Raw genomic sequence first — 13,412 nt, forward strand, 5'->3', positions numbered from 1 at the left:
CCAAATTTAGAACACAGCATCATAGTTTTCTCAGCTTTGTGGTTGTCAAATGTATGACTATAATGAAACATGAACATTTTATAAAAAAGACGAAACAATGCATTAAATTGTAAATCATTAAACATTCAAGGCCTATGTTGTGGACAGCTCATTTGGCATTACTGTAATATTAATTTTCAAATCTTAGTGTCAACTTTCAAGATACATTTTCAGGTAAAATGAAATAGAGCCATGATACATTTCGTATTTAATGGCAATTTGCAAGACGGATATATAATAACTATATCCGTCTTGGAAATTGCCATTAAATACGATATGTATCATGGCTCTATTTCATTATTTCCCCCGAAAATTTTGTTTTAATTTGATACTCTGTTATTATAACAGAGTAACACATACATTAAAGGTGATCATATTCGTCTTGTCGCAGTCATACGTACACAAACATCCATCCATCCATTTCCTACCGCTTGTCCCTTTAACATGACTACTATTAAATAAACACACACAAAAATAACAAAATAATAAGACATTTATTTTGAAAACGTGTACTGTAACCAGCGCACTTTGCGTTCATTTTGTCTGGGCGTATTTTATTGGTTGTACCACGTGATCACTCTGGTCAACGTACCAATGGGCGTGAAGTGGTTTTACCCTATGACGTCATGGAATACTATTAATACTTGGCCTCAATCTTCCATGCAGCATTGATCTTGTGTCGAGGTGACCAATACCTGCCAACCCAACAGAGCGCACTCCACAACGTCATAAAGGTAACTAATACTTTCTCTGCTCGTGTCGTCTTTCGAGTATGATTTCATCGCTTTTACTGCGCTGCATCGGTAGTTCGTGTTGCTGTGTTGTTAGACTGACGAATATTAGCGCCATGCTAGCCCCTACAAGAACAATGGGCTAGTTTTACTCTGCGTTTCTAGCTCAAAACCGCAACGACCATTCACCCGTTACTATTGGTGAGTTTAAATGCTGGTACCTATTACAGAGGTAGACGTTGAAATGTGTGACGCTAAATACCAGGAAAATCAAACCATTTGAGCTTATCTTTGGTGTCGAATATGGCGGGGGTGGGAAGTAGGTACGACGAGGCTTATTGCGGCCTGTTTAGCATCTCACAAAAAAAAGCCGGACATGCTGAAATAAGGTTTGAAATATAGGCTGTTTATTAACGGCATGGTGTAAAAGCAATTTTTTATCACGTTTCGCAGTACCGGATATTGTAAAAAGTTATAAAATAAGTCGTACTGTGCCTAAGATGAACTCGACACCTAGTTCGGCGGGAGGGGGAGGGGGGATGGGCAGACCGTTGTTGGCTAGGCTACCATGTTGACACTGTGGCGTTGAAACATGCGTCGCATGGTGTTTGCAGGATGAGTAGTTGGTGTTACCATTCATGATATCGGTCTTGTTGTAGGTGTTAATACGAGATGGCCCGTACCAAGCAGACTGCTCGTAAATCCACTGGAGGTAAGGCGCCAAGGAAGCAGCTTGCGACCAAGGCAGCCAGGAAGAGTGCGCCCTCTACTGGAGGAGTGAAGAAGCCCCATCGCTACAGGTGGGTTTATTTTTTTGCATGTGATATAAAAAGACGTCCCAAGTTCACTTAAGGATGCGTAGTCAACCTTTTTTCCCTCCCTTAGACCTGGAACTGTGGCTTTGAGGGAGATCCGTCGCTACCAGAAGTCAACAGAGTTGCTCATCCGCAAGTTGCCCTTCCAGCGTTTGGTGAGGGAAATTGCCCAGGACTTCAAGACTGATCTGCGTTTCCAGAGTGCTGCCATTGGCGCTCTTCAGGTAATTTATTGAAGTTGTTGCCATGTCACCTAGACTCTGCCTAACCATAGTATCTCATGCAACTGTGCATACTTGGTGCTAAAATGTCATTTACTTTAAACAGGAGGCCAGTGAGGCTTACCTAGTGGGTTTGTTTGAGGACACCAACTTGTGCGCCATCCATGCCAAGCGTGTCACCATCATGCCCAAAGACATCCAGCTGGCTCGCAGGATAAGGGGAGAACGGGCCTAATGACCTTGACAGCGTTGTCGAGATACTATCCTATTTATCGTACTTAACAATTTCTGTGGACTTTATTTCTTGGGTATTTTTTTTTTCTTTTTTGCATTGTATTTTAGACAACCATTCCACAAGCTAATGGGTAATTGTGTAGGATTATTTGTTTATGACTAGTTACAATTGAAGACATCACTGCCCCTTCCCAATCAAAACTTTTCTCCATCAAGATAGGCCCCCCACATACCACTTTTAGCACAAAATGCAGCTCCCCAAATACTTCATTCACTAGTACAATTGGTGCAGGCTGCATTTTTCTGGACTGCTTTTTACATATTTTCCAACATTGAACAAAAAACCTGGCAGCTACATTTTACTATTTATGAAATTGTCATGTCTTTCTATTAAAGGTCTATGAATAGATTCTTGTTTTATATTTTTATTGACAATACAGCCACATTTAAATGTCATACAAACCACTCTGTATGTTTGAAGCCAGTAGCTGGGGGTGGGAGGAAAGCATAGTTTAAATCTTGCCTTTCAATGCTGTAATTGAGCAACAAAAAAAAATGAGCTCACCTATTCGGCAGACTATTTCCTTGCACATTTCAAAGCTAGCTGCTTTGAGTACCACACAGCTGAAGTTGGGTTGGCTGCTTGGGGTGTTTCTGAGGATGTGGACATTACAGTTACAAATGTTTTCTAGCACCTCACCTGTCCTATTAAGTATTCCTGAACAACCTAATGAGTTGCGGTTTACTGTAAACATTTTGCATACTTGTAGATTCAAATGTTCACAAATGAAGTAAATTGCGGTGTTTAAATCAACACTGAAGTAATCCTTAACTACTGTTCAGCACAGCATGAAATGCATAGCAGTAAACTCAAAGATGTCTGGGGATGCGCCTCAAAATTCAGTTAAAAGCCAAAAACACATGCACGAGGGAAGTGTTGCAGCTAAAACGGTATGCTAGACGGAGGTGCCAAAACTGAGGATATCGGTCTTCAAAGACCTGAGATGTAATAATTTACAGTATTCCAGAGAAACCTAAACAACTTCCACCCACTTTTAGGAATCACGTCGATCCGGCTGTCCATTTGTCATTCTTTTTTTGGTTGCATTGTTGTTGATCCTGCAGTGTTTCATTCAGCTCATGTTTCACTCATTTCTGTATATGAAGCGTTTGGACATTGCTGTGTGTTTAGCCCTGTCTTTCACGAGATTAAAACTAGGGGCGATCCGATATTGCTATCGAATATCAGTCCGACATGAGCAAAAAACAAGTATTGTATTGGCTTGCATTTACAATTTCTGATATAAGCTCAAATAGAAGCAATTCTGCAGCCTGTTTACTTATGCAAAGTCTGACAACCAGTTATGATAAATGGGTTATATTTGTATAGCGCTTTTCTACCTTTAAAAAGTACTCGAAGCGCTTTGACACTATTTCCACATTAACACACTGATGGCGGGAGCTGCCATGCACGGTGCTAACCACGACAGATCAGGAGCAAGGGTGAAGTGTCTTGCTCAAGGACACAACAGATGTGGGTAGGATGGTAGAAGCTGGGGATTGAACCAGGAACCCTCAGGTTGCTGGCATGGCCACTCTGAGCCACGCCACGCCGTCCCCTAATACCAAAATGTTCTATAAACACAGGGTTGGTCTTGTATTTTAGTAATTAGCTTCCAACTACACAACAGGCAAGTACAGCATAACATACAAACTACCGTAATTTCCGGACTATAAGCCGCTACTTTTTCCCCTCGTTCTGGTCCCTGCGGCTTATACAAGGGTGCGGCTTATTTACGGCCTGTTCTTCTCCGACACCGACGAAGAGGATTTCGGTGGTTTTAGTACGCAGGAGGAAGACGATGACACAATGATTAAAGACTGACTTTTCATATACCGGTAGGCTGGTTATTTTGATAACGTACAGGTGAGCACTTTGTATTACTTTGCACCGTTGTATTATTTGTACTCTGCACGAATGCTGTTCGCCATGTCAAAGATGTGAAAGTTTGATTGAATGATTGAAAGATTTATTGTTAATAAATGGGACGCTTTGCGTTCCCAAACAGTCATCTCTGTCCCGACAATCCCCTCCATGGTAGCAGGAACCCCTATATACTACGGTAATTACACATCAAAACCCTGCGGCTTATAGTCGGGTGCGGCTTATATATGGAGCAATCTGTATTTTCCCCTAAATTTAGCTGGTGCGGCTTATAGTCAGGTGCGGCTTATAGTCCGGAAAATATGTAAGGTGTCCCTATTTGAACAACATTGCAGCCTAAAAAAATAGGTGTCACCAAAAAGGATACTGGGAAATTAGCTGTATCATCGTAATAAAAGGATGAACTACACCTCTTGTTTTTCTTCACTTTCGTAACTGCACAACATACAGTGTCCAATAATGTCACTTCTCAAAACTTTTATTTCTTCGATCTCCTGTCCAGTCATCTAAATTAGTGACACCTGTGAGTCTAAATATGTCACATCATAAAACTCCATGCAATAAATACAATGAATAAATCAACATAACAGTTATATTAACTGCAATTTAAATGAACTAAAGATATACAAAAATAAAGGTAACAACCACTCCAATTTAAATAGAGCATAAGTTCGCCAAAGTAGTGTTTTTCATACCTTCCACTGTTGAGTATCTTCACGTAATCAAACCTTTTTTAACATTACACACTACTGAATGTTACAAGCAAGTACTGGGGTTTGGGCTGATATCATATACTCAAGGCTCCACGATGCTATCAAATTGCAAGTAAAAAAAATGTATCGTAGGACCCCTTATTAAAACATTTTGTTCTGTTCCAGCTTTGAATTGAGAATTAATGTCATACTTACACCACACAAAAGGCCAACACGTTGTAATCCGGCTGACAGTACCTCCCAACGCATGATATGTCTGGATAGTGATGCTCACACAGTTTCTAGAAAAACAATTCCTTCAGTGATTATTGGCACAATGGATGCAGATACACACATATGCATACCCACCAGTTTACTGCTACTCTCCGTGCATGTTAAGTGCGTTTCCTGTAAATCTAAAAGCACTTCCTGTTGGACAAACGAGCGAGTGAATATTTTTGTTAACACTTAGGTGAGTAGTCCATGGCCGCAAGCAGGGGAGAGGTGTGATCACCTTGCTCGGCAGGTTTTTCTGCAAAACTTGCGGAATCACGTGCTGTAGCACATCCTTGCTTCCACACTAAAAAGAACAGATCATCAAAACCTGATAATACATAATCAGTAATAGGAACATTTTACCCCTCCGATGTTTGCTTTGCCCAAGAACTGAACAATGTAGACAATCCTGTCAAAGAGAGGCATGAACAGTTCTACTTATTCGGTTGGATCATTTTGAGAGTTTTTGCACTGACTTGCCTTCCATCTATGAGACACTGTGATGGTTGAGAAGCTCTCTGATCATTTGCAGCCGTCTGCTGGCAGGGAACAGGACCCAGCTGAAGCCAGGGGTTCTCCATCCTCAGAGTTCGCAGGAGTTTGACAAGAGGACGATACACTGCGCCGTCCCGGGCCTTCCATCGCACAATGCGGATAGACAGTGGGCAGCCCTTCAAGCGAGATAGGACCACACCTGCCTGGCAAAGATTTAGACACAATATATATAGCTTTTCTGAGTGTTCAATGACTATGAGACTCAGTTTGTCCAGACTGTCTGAAACCAAGTGGCATCAATTAAGAAGTGACTATTAATAACAGTAAATGGTACTCTGCGTAACATAGCAATTAGACATGGTCTACTGTTTGTTAAAAGCAATAATGTTATAATACTACTTCCAGCTCTTAATTATATTATCAGCAAACATCTGCTCAGAATTATACTTTGGCAAAATCACATCTTTAAAGAGCAAACTACATGCACATAGATGTTATTGGTGTCATGGGCATTTTGTCAATAAACTACCCCAATTAGGTGAGTGAGTTCATGGCTTAAAGTAAACATTGGAATTGGTTGTTTTATTATATTTTATTCTTTTCTACTAATTTATTGGAGGAATTTAGGTGAGCTTTTGATGCAACGACCTCTTTAATACATACAATCAATATTATTATACAATGCATTGGTCACAAAGTACACTTCCACAATACTGCAGAGTTTTCAATTTGTTTAGGATGAGTGCTATTGACCGTGCAACAATATAAACACAATATTTAAACCAGTTCCTTATTCTATTTTATTACCGTAATTTCCGGACTATAAGCCGCACCTGACTATAAGCCGCACCAGCTAAATTTAGGGGAAAATACAGATTGCTCCATATATAAGCCGCACCCGACTATAAGCCGCAGGGTTTTGATGTGTAATTAGCGTAGTATATAGGGGTTCCTGCTACCACGGAGGGGATTGTCGGGACAGAGATGACTGTTTGGGAACGCAAAGCGTCCCATTTATTAACAATAAATCTTTCAATCATTCAATCAAACTTTCACATCTTTGATATGGCGAACAGCATTCGTGCAGAGTACAAATAATACAACGCTGCAAAGTAATACAAAGTGCTCGCCTGTACGTTATCAAAATAACCAGCCTACCGCTATATGAAAAGTCAGTCTTTAATCATTGTGTCATCGTCTTCCTCCTGCGTACTAAAACCACCCAAATCCTCTTCGTCGGTGTCGGAGAAGAACAGGCCGTAAATAAGCCGCACCCTTGTATAAGCCGCAGGGACCAGAACGAGGGGGAAAAGTAGCGGCTTATAGTCCGGAAATTACGGTACATACAATTGTTTGAGCAAAACAGCGGTTAGCTTAGCTATTAGCATGCCTGCTCCTGGGTAGTTCTCGGTGTGTAACATGTTTAGCCTCACCCTCCAGTGAGAATGATGGCCAAGTAGGGCTGTTTGCAACCAGATCCAGTAAATAACAGGAACCGTATGGCATGGCACGCCATGTTTTTTCAGATATACAGGTATAGGATGTTATCCAACTGAGGGCTCTATTTATTGTGATGTTATTTTTTGTCAGTTATCATTATTTATGTATTTCTCCAATCATGTAGCTAAATACGGTCACAAAAATAGGAGTTAAAATTACATAAAAACTACAAGAGTAATTAACACCAAACTTTTTAGAGGGGTGACACGGGCCAAAGAACCTAATAGATTTTGATAAAATGCAATATAGTTTGCCTGCATTGGGGATAATTGCTGTACAGTGGTGACATACATGTGGCACTTTGTAATATGCATTACTGGACACCTACAGGATTGAAGTGGAACTGTACCGCACTCATGGCCGTAACTACCATTGAGGTCATGTCCTCTGTATTTTTTTAATGACAATAAGAAGATGATATGACTGACAGCAAATATACTTTGTGTAGGACATTATGTGCGCTGTACATCACCATGTGGTAGATCATCTTCTCTTAATATATGATCTTTGGTCATGCACAGCCCGCTACATATCTAGACAATGTTGGTTTCACTTGAATGAAATTGATGTGAAATGCTGTCGGTACTGATGCCGCCCTGCCCTAAACGCAGAACACGCGCTGTGCGTATAGGGCTTCGTTGTCCGTGGGGAGCCCCGTTTTGTGCAAAGAAGCACATGTCAAATGTAAATTATTAAATGATAAGGTGCATATAAAATGTTACCACAAACGTATTCCTGGTCACGTCGTGCTCGGTTACTGATTAGAATATGAAGAGAGATTTCCCTCTTTATCTTCTAGTTGCTCTCGTGGGGCGTGTCAATAGTACTGAAATTTTAAGCAGAAGGTCTTCGGTTCAAACCCATGACAGAGATAACATGTTGTAAAGTTTTAAAAGTTATAATTTAATGATATTAAAATAGTTTATTACGCAAAACTTCAGCATAGTAATTAAAAAATGGATTGTTCATTGTGTAGCTCAATGTATTATTAATTTAGTGTTGGGATTTCAGCCTATCAAAGCTCCTCTTGGACCACCAATTTTTGACCGTGGTATTTTTCAAATCCTGGATACGGCCCTGACTGCACTGTACCATTATTTCAAGATACAATTAGCATCTGCATTTTATTTCATTTATACGTCCTACGGTAGATGTCTGCATTTCATTGCGTGCCAGTGTCTACTGGGTGTCCCTTAAATCTGGACGCGAAGGCAAAAATGCACATATTATTCAATTATAAAAAAATATGTATATTTCAAAATATTTTGATTTACTGAAAATGATATGTGTGTACAGTATTCTATGCATGTTGAATTGGATGCTGGGATACCTAAAGTTGTGGCCAGTGATTGTTGCTCAGCAAAGTTAAGAAGAAACAACGCAAAAAAGCCACTTGCGTGTAGTCGTCCCTCGCGCTTCAAATCTCGCGACTTCACCACATCTCAGATTGAATTTTTTCAAAATATATTTTACAGGTTTTTGGCCTTAATTAAGCTACAGATGTGAAGTTCACCAACTTTGTGCAAAAAAATTTAAGCAATCGAACCCAATTCTAAATTTGAGGAATTATCTAGGATGTGGTAAAGTATTTCCACGTCATGGCCATGTGTTACTGACTGGGCGACAGCCATAGCAATGACGCTTGGAAGATCCTCCAGGCTACAGTAATCTCCAATAGAACACACTCAATGTTACTATTTTGGGTGAAACGAGTGTAAAAGTGACAAGTATATAGGTGTTATTTCATGTTTAGAGGGCTGTAATAATGTTTCATGCAATGACTATGAAAATCCATCCATCCATTTTTTACCGCTTGGCCCTAGGTTTAATAATAATAATTAAACTTAGCAAAATGCCTGGTGCCAATTAACTGCAACAAACAAGGGACAATGCCCAGAAATGTTGCTATTTAATAGGGCTGCAAATCTTTGGGCACCACACGATTCGATTCTAGGGGGTAACGATTAAATTCTCGATTCTAAATCTATACTTTTTTTAATAACATAGGGTACCAGTTTTATGATTAACTACATTCCTTCATAAAATATATAAACAGCTCTGATCAATGTCTTAATTACCTAAAAGAAAACTGGTTTTGTTTAATAAAATGCTTCCCAAATACTAATGAGGCAACAAGAGAAGTATCCAACACTTCTCTTTTCTAAATTAATCTGTACAGCACATTTGGGCATCTACATCAACCATATGATTTGCCTGAGTGGATAGACAGGACAAATTGAAAAATATATATATATATTTTTTTTACCGATTAATAATCGTAACAAATAAGAATTGTAATTAATCTGAAAATCTTTTTTTTTTTTTTTACACCGATACTACTTAATGATATTTATCACTGGTATTTTCTTACCTGTCCATGATTGGAGTTTCTCAGCGATGTGCCGTTGATCTCATCAATGATGTCACCCCGACAGATAAAGTTGTCAACATGGGCTTGTCTGCCAGGTATCATGTCGACAAGGAAGACACGCCCACCGAGGTAGCTACCAAAACCGATAGGGAGGCAATCAAACAATATTTTTTGTTGTGCTTTTAAATAGCGTGACGCAGATCGTTGCAGCTGAAAAAATATATACCAACCTCAAGACCATTCCCACCTCTCGACAGGGCACCACTTCGTACGTTTCACATACCTGGCAAACAAATACAAAAAAAGTGAGAGACTGATAAAAATCTAAAAAGGTATAAAGTGGTAGGAGTAGTATAGTTAGTACTATTACCGGTAGAAGCCAGCTTTCATCCAAAAAACTGCAATTCTATAGAGAGAAACATACCGGTAGTTTTGTTAAGCAAAGGGGACAAACGTGTCAATGTGTTTGAAAGCTTTCGCCTGACCTCCATATCCAAGTTAAACTCCATGTGAGAGAGGACCAGCAGCAGGGAAATGAAAGGTTCTAATAGTGGGGGAAAAAAGACAAAATTGAATCTTCTTGTTTTATTGTTTTCAACTGCATTATTTAAAAATTAAAAATAAATGATTCACCTAAAAATTCCTCGTTCCTTAGGATTGAGAAGGCTGGGCTGTACCACTGAAGGCGGAGACAAAGAGTATGATTGCATTGCAGTAATCTCAATAAACAGTCATCATTAGTCATAGACTACAACAATGTACAACAATCGGACATCTTTGTATTGGTGGAGAAGTCATGTGTGGTTTATTCAACTCAATTGGAATGTAGGAAGTTTCCCAAAAACAGTGTTTCAGTAAAATTATAATAAATTCAACTCAGTAAATTGGTATTTTTTACCTAAAACCAAAAACATAACATTTTAACACCTTGCCATGAAATCGACCTAATTAAAAACAAATATTAAAACAATTAATATATCTAACCTTCAGGATTTTCGGAGTGTGCAGGAGGTGTTTGATGAACTGCGGTAGCGTCTTGCGGCTAAGAGCCAACCTGAGCAGGTAGCGACCTCGACCCTGAGCTGAGAGCAGCTTCTTACAAGCTTTAGTTTGTTCCACAGCCAACGACAATGCACACAACCTACAATTACAAGACCAAAAGTGTTGGCAAGGTTTTTAAATTCCTGATTTTTATCTGGATGCTGTTACCTGCCACAGGTGTCTTGTTGGGGAAGCCGTTCAAAACACTGCCAGTAGTCTCTGTGGACCAGATTGAGAAGCGGCTCTAGGAAGAAAGTACACATACATCTAATGTTGTAATAGAGCTTAGTTATTACACAAAAGTGGTGTCCAAAATATGGCCCAGGGATCACTTTTGGCATGCAGACCCTTTTTTGGTTGTCTAAAAATAATTTTAAAAAATAAATAAATAATTGTTTAAGGGACTGTTTGCAACCTTTACGCAAAGCCTGAGAAATTCAATAAATATCTACTTTTTCTTATCAGCACTGTCCTTCACACTCACTTTCTTCCTTTATATGATTGGAAAACAAAGTTATGTTCATCTCTAGCTACAAGCTAATGCTAGCGAATAAGACCAGACATTTTGTGCGGATCTTAGGGGGTTCACTGTGACATTTGCTACACCCACTAATGGCGGGGATGCTTGTAACTCAAATTATTGCTTGCAACTTAAAACATAACATTTAGCTGAGAGACAGCTCTTATCTTAAAACACTCTTAAGTTGAGGTACCACTGTACTTCTTTGAAATGCAATAAACTTTAATTTTCATCTACATATATATATGTATATATAGTTAGTTATAATTGTTATTCCGTGTTGATTGACTCATCTTGCTCACTCATTTGAAGCCACAATATTCCCACACCGGACAATTGGCTTTGCAATCATCTTTTTTCTCCAAATGTTTGTTACATCGCAGTGCCTCTCACTAGCTAGTCGCGACTGGACTAGCGAGCGTGTTCTTGCATTCTTAGCGTGTAAGCTAGCGGTCTCGCCTTTACCCAACGAGACAAATATTGAGGATGACTGACAAGAGTATTCACTCCGTTCATTTAATTCTGTTATTGAATAAATGCGCTCAGGTGCTGATAGTGATTGACAAAGTGAACCCTCTTGTACCCTATTTGAAAGTGAGGGACAAAAAAAACAAACATCAACCTGGCAATTTATCAATGACGGCAAAGTTATCTAATTAATTTTCATTTATCCTTCCAAGAATTAGCTTTGTGTGTGGTCAGCAAATGATAGCGATTTAACAAAGTTGAACTATTAAGGTTAGCTATCATTAATTATATATACTATTACAAAAACAAAACAGAAAAATTGTTAGTTGATTCTCTGGGACTGCTTTTGTGCGTGTGTATGTGTGAATGAGACAATTAGTAATTGTGAACAAAATAGACACTTAAAAATATAGATGTTCTGTTAAACTAATAATAGAAACGTTTTTTTGGTTCAACCCTTTGGGACATTCCATTTTAGTTATCTTTAAAGCAGACCAGGACATAAAAGTCCTGACGTTTTTGAAAGGCATCTTGGAGATTTAATTTTGTTTTTTTACATTTTTTGCTCAAAAATTAAAGGGGGGGGCAACTTTTTGTGTGCCCTGTTTGGCTTTGGGGTATTGTTGAATAACTGCCAGTGTGTCATCCACCTGGGAAAGACTTGGGCATTGACATTTTAACATTTGTGAATTACATTTATATAGTGAAGTGAATTACATTTATATAGCGCTTTTTCTCAAGTGACTCAAAGCGCTTTACATAGTGAAACCCAATATCTAAGTTACATTCAAACCAGTGTGGGTGGCACTGGGAGCAGGTGGGTAAAGTGTCTTGCCCAAGGACACAACGGCAGTGACTAGGATGGCGGAAGCGGGGATCGAACCTGCAACCCTCAAGTTGCTGGCACGGCCGCTCTACCAACCGAGCTATACCGCCCCAAGATGAAAAAAAAAACATTCGAATGCATAATGAAAATCCATTCATCCATTTTCTACCGCTTGTCTCTTTTGGGGTCGCGGGGGGTGCTGGAGCCTATCTCAGCTGATATATGAAATAGCAACACACAATTATGACCAATACATAGCAACAACAACAAAAAGTCAACCTGTGCGCCCTGAGGGTTAAAATGTAACTTTGAGCAGGTTGCAAACAGCCTATTTTTAATGAGATATTACACAACATTACACTAGTTTGCATTACTAAGTAAGTACCAATGATTGTCACACACACACTAGGTGTGGTGAAATTAACCTCTGCATTTGACCCATCCCCTTGTTCACCCCCTGGGAGGTGAGAGGAGCAGTGAGCAGCAGCGGCGGCCACGCCTGGGAATCATTTTGGTGATTTAACCCCCAATGTGCCAATCAGGGAGGTAATGCTGACAAACAATACCCATTTTTCCCTCAAATAGAGCATTATTAAACAGCGGATTAAATATTTTTGTTTGTCTGCATGGATATTAGGATTGATGCCATGACTGCGAAATGGAATCTGACTAATTACAGGTACGTGTATTCTTATGTAGTGACTGTTTTCACTAATTTATTGATTTACAGCTACAAATCCACAGATACTTTGCAGTATTGCTAATAAATAATAAATACTAACGCTGGAGTCCTTTCCTGAGGAGCAGCTCAAGAAGCTCACAGCATGAGACCAGGTGAGGGCTGCTGTCCGTCACCGACTCCCCGTCAGACTGCAGGTTCAACACACACACTGAGGGGAAAAACGTGTGTATAAATAATCATGTTTAAGTCGTAGGACTGTGAGTCGTTGTTACCTTTGAGGGCGCTGAGCAGTGGATCTCTAGGTGCCATGTTGACGGCTTAGATGACTTTAAAGGCACACTTCCGCATAGCGACCTGTCCTGAAGGTATAATTACCGTCATGGCTGGCTATATAGAAAACGCAACCAAACAATTCAGTCCTATCTTCTCTACATTTGATTCCGTATTCAAACAACTTCAATTGAAAATATTGTATAGGTTGTGGTGGCGTGTCGTGTGCACCAAACATGACAGCTAGCTTGCGTTACGTTTACTGTTGACTGCAGTTTGGCTCACT

The 13,412-nt window shown here is 39.6% G+C and overlaps 2 protein-coding genes across 3 annotated transcripts; one reads left to right on the forward strand and one right to left on the reverse strand.

Moving 5' to 3' along the window:
* The first annotated feature begins 619 nt into the window (after positions 1 to 619).
* LOC133655797 (histone H3.3A) lies at positions 620 to 2,449 on the forward strand. The gene is made up of 4 exons (XM_062056293.1): positions 620 to 773; positions 1,430 to 1,570; positions 1,656 to 1,809; positions 1,913 to 2,449. Exons 2-4 carry the CDS (start codon positions 1,443 to 1,445, stop codon positions 2,039 to 2,041), a joined length of 411 nt encoding a protein of 136 aa, XP_061912277.1. The 5' UTR covers positions 620 to 773; positions 1,430 to 1,442; the 3' UTR covers positions 2,042 to 2,449.
* On the reverse strand, positions 2,102 to 13,412 carry si:ch211-250n8.1 (uncharacterized). Of its 2 annotated transcripts, XM_062056290.1 has the most exons (16): positions 13,129 to 13,412; positions 12,957 to 13,064; positions 10,529 to 10,604; positions 10,304 to 10,460; positions 9,953 to 9,998; positions 9,805 to 9,863; positions 9,690 to 9,725; positions 9,550 to 9,602; positions 9,320 to 9,452; positions 5,434 to 5,651; positions 5,317 to 5,362; positions 5,192 to 5,257; positions 5,047 to 5,106; positions 4,894 to 4,979; positions 2,606 to 2,694; positions 2,102 to 2,528 (listed from the first exon to the last, which is right to left on the reverse strand). In XM_062056290.1, exons 1-16 carry the CDS (start codon positions 13,163 to 13,165, stop codon positions 2,494 to 2,496), a joined length of 1,305 nt encoding a protein of 434 aa, XP_061912274.1. In that variant the 5' UTR covers positions 13,166 to 13,412; the 3' UTR covers positions 2,102 to 2,493. The 2 variants fall into 2 exon arrangements, with proteins under 2 accessions (XP_061912274.1, XP_061912273.1); XM_062056289.1 differs by having other exon boundaries at positions 2,102 to 2,694.

The sequence above is a fragment of the Entelurus aequoreus genome, linkage group LG08, assembly GCF_033978785.1.
Source record: "Entelurus aequoreus isolate RoL-2023_Sb linkage group LG08, RoL_Eaeq_v1.1, whole genome shotgun sequence".
NCBI classification, from domain to species: Eukaryota; Metazoa; Chordata; class Actinopteri; order Syngnathiformes; family Syngnathidae; genus Entelurus; species Entelurus aequoreus.

Bases quoted from the DNA above. Each gene is read 5' to 3' on its own strand.
- si:ch211-250n8.1 (XM_062056289.1), bottom strand. From the start codon at position 13,165: ATGGCACCTAGAGATCCACTGCTCAGCGCCCTCAAAG. The intron at 9,999-10,303 runs GTTAGATATATT...CTCCGCCTTCAG, and splicing joins ACACTCCGAAAATCCTGAAG to TGGTACAGCCCAGCCTTCTC. The intron at 9,726-9,804 runs GTCAGGCGAAAG...TTCTCTCTATAG, and splicing joins AGTTTAACTTGGATATGGAG to AATTGCAGTTTTTTGGATGA.
- LOC133655797 (XM_062056293.1), top strand. From the start codon at position 1,443: ATGGCCCGTACCAAGCAGACTGCTCGTAAATCCACTGGAGGTAAGGCG. The intron at 1,571-1,655 runs GTGGGTTTATTT...TCCCTCCCTTAG, and splicing joins AAGAAGCCCCATCGCTACAG to ACCTGGAACTGTGGCTTTGA. The intron at 1,810-1,912 runs GTAATTTATTGA...TACTTTAAACAG, and splicing joins CTGCCATTGGCGCTCTTCAG to GAGGCCAGTGAGGCTTACCT.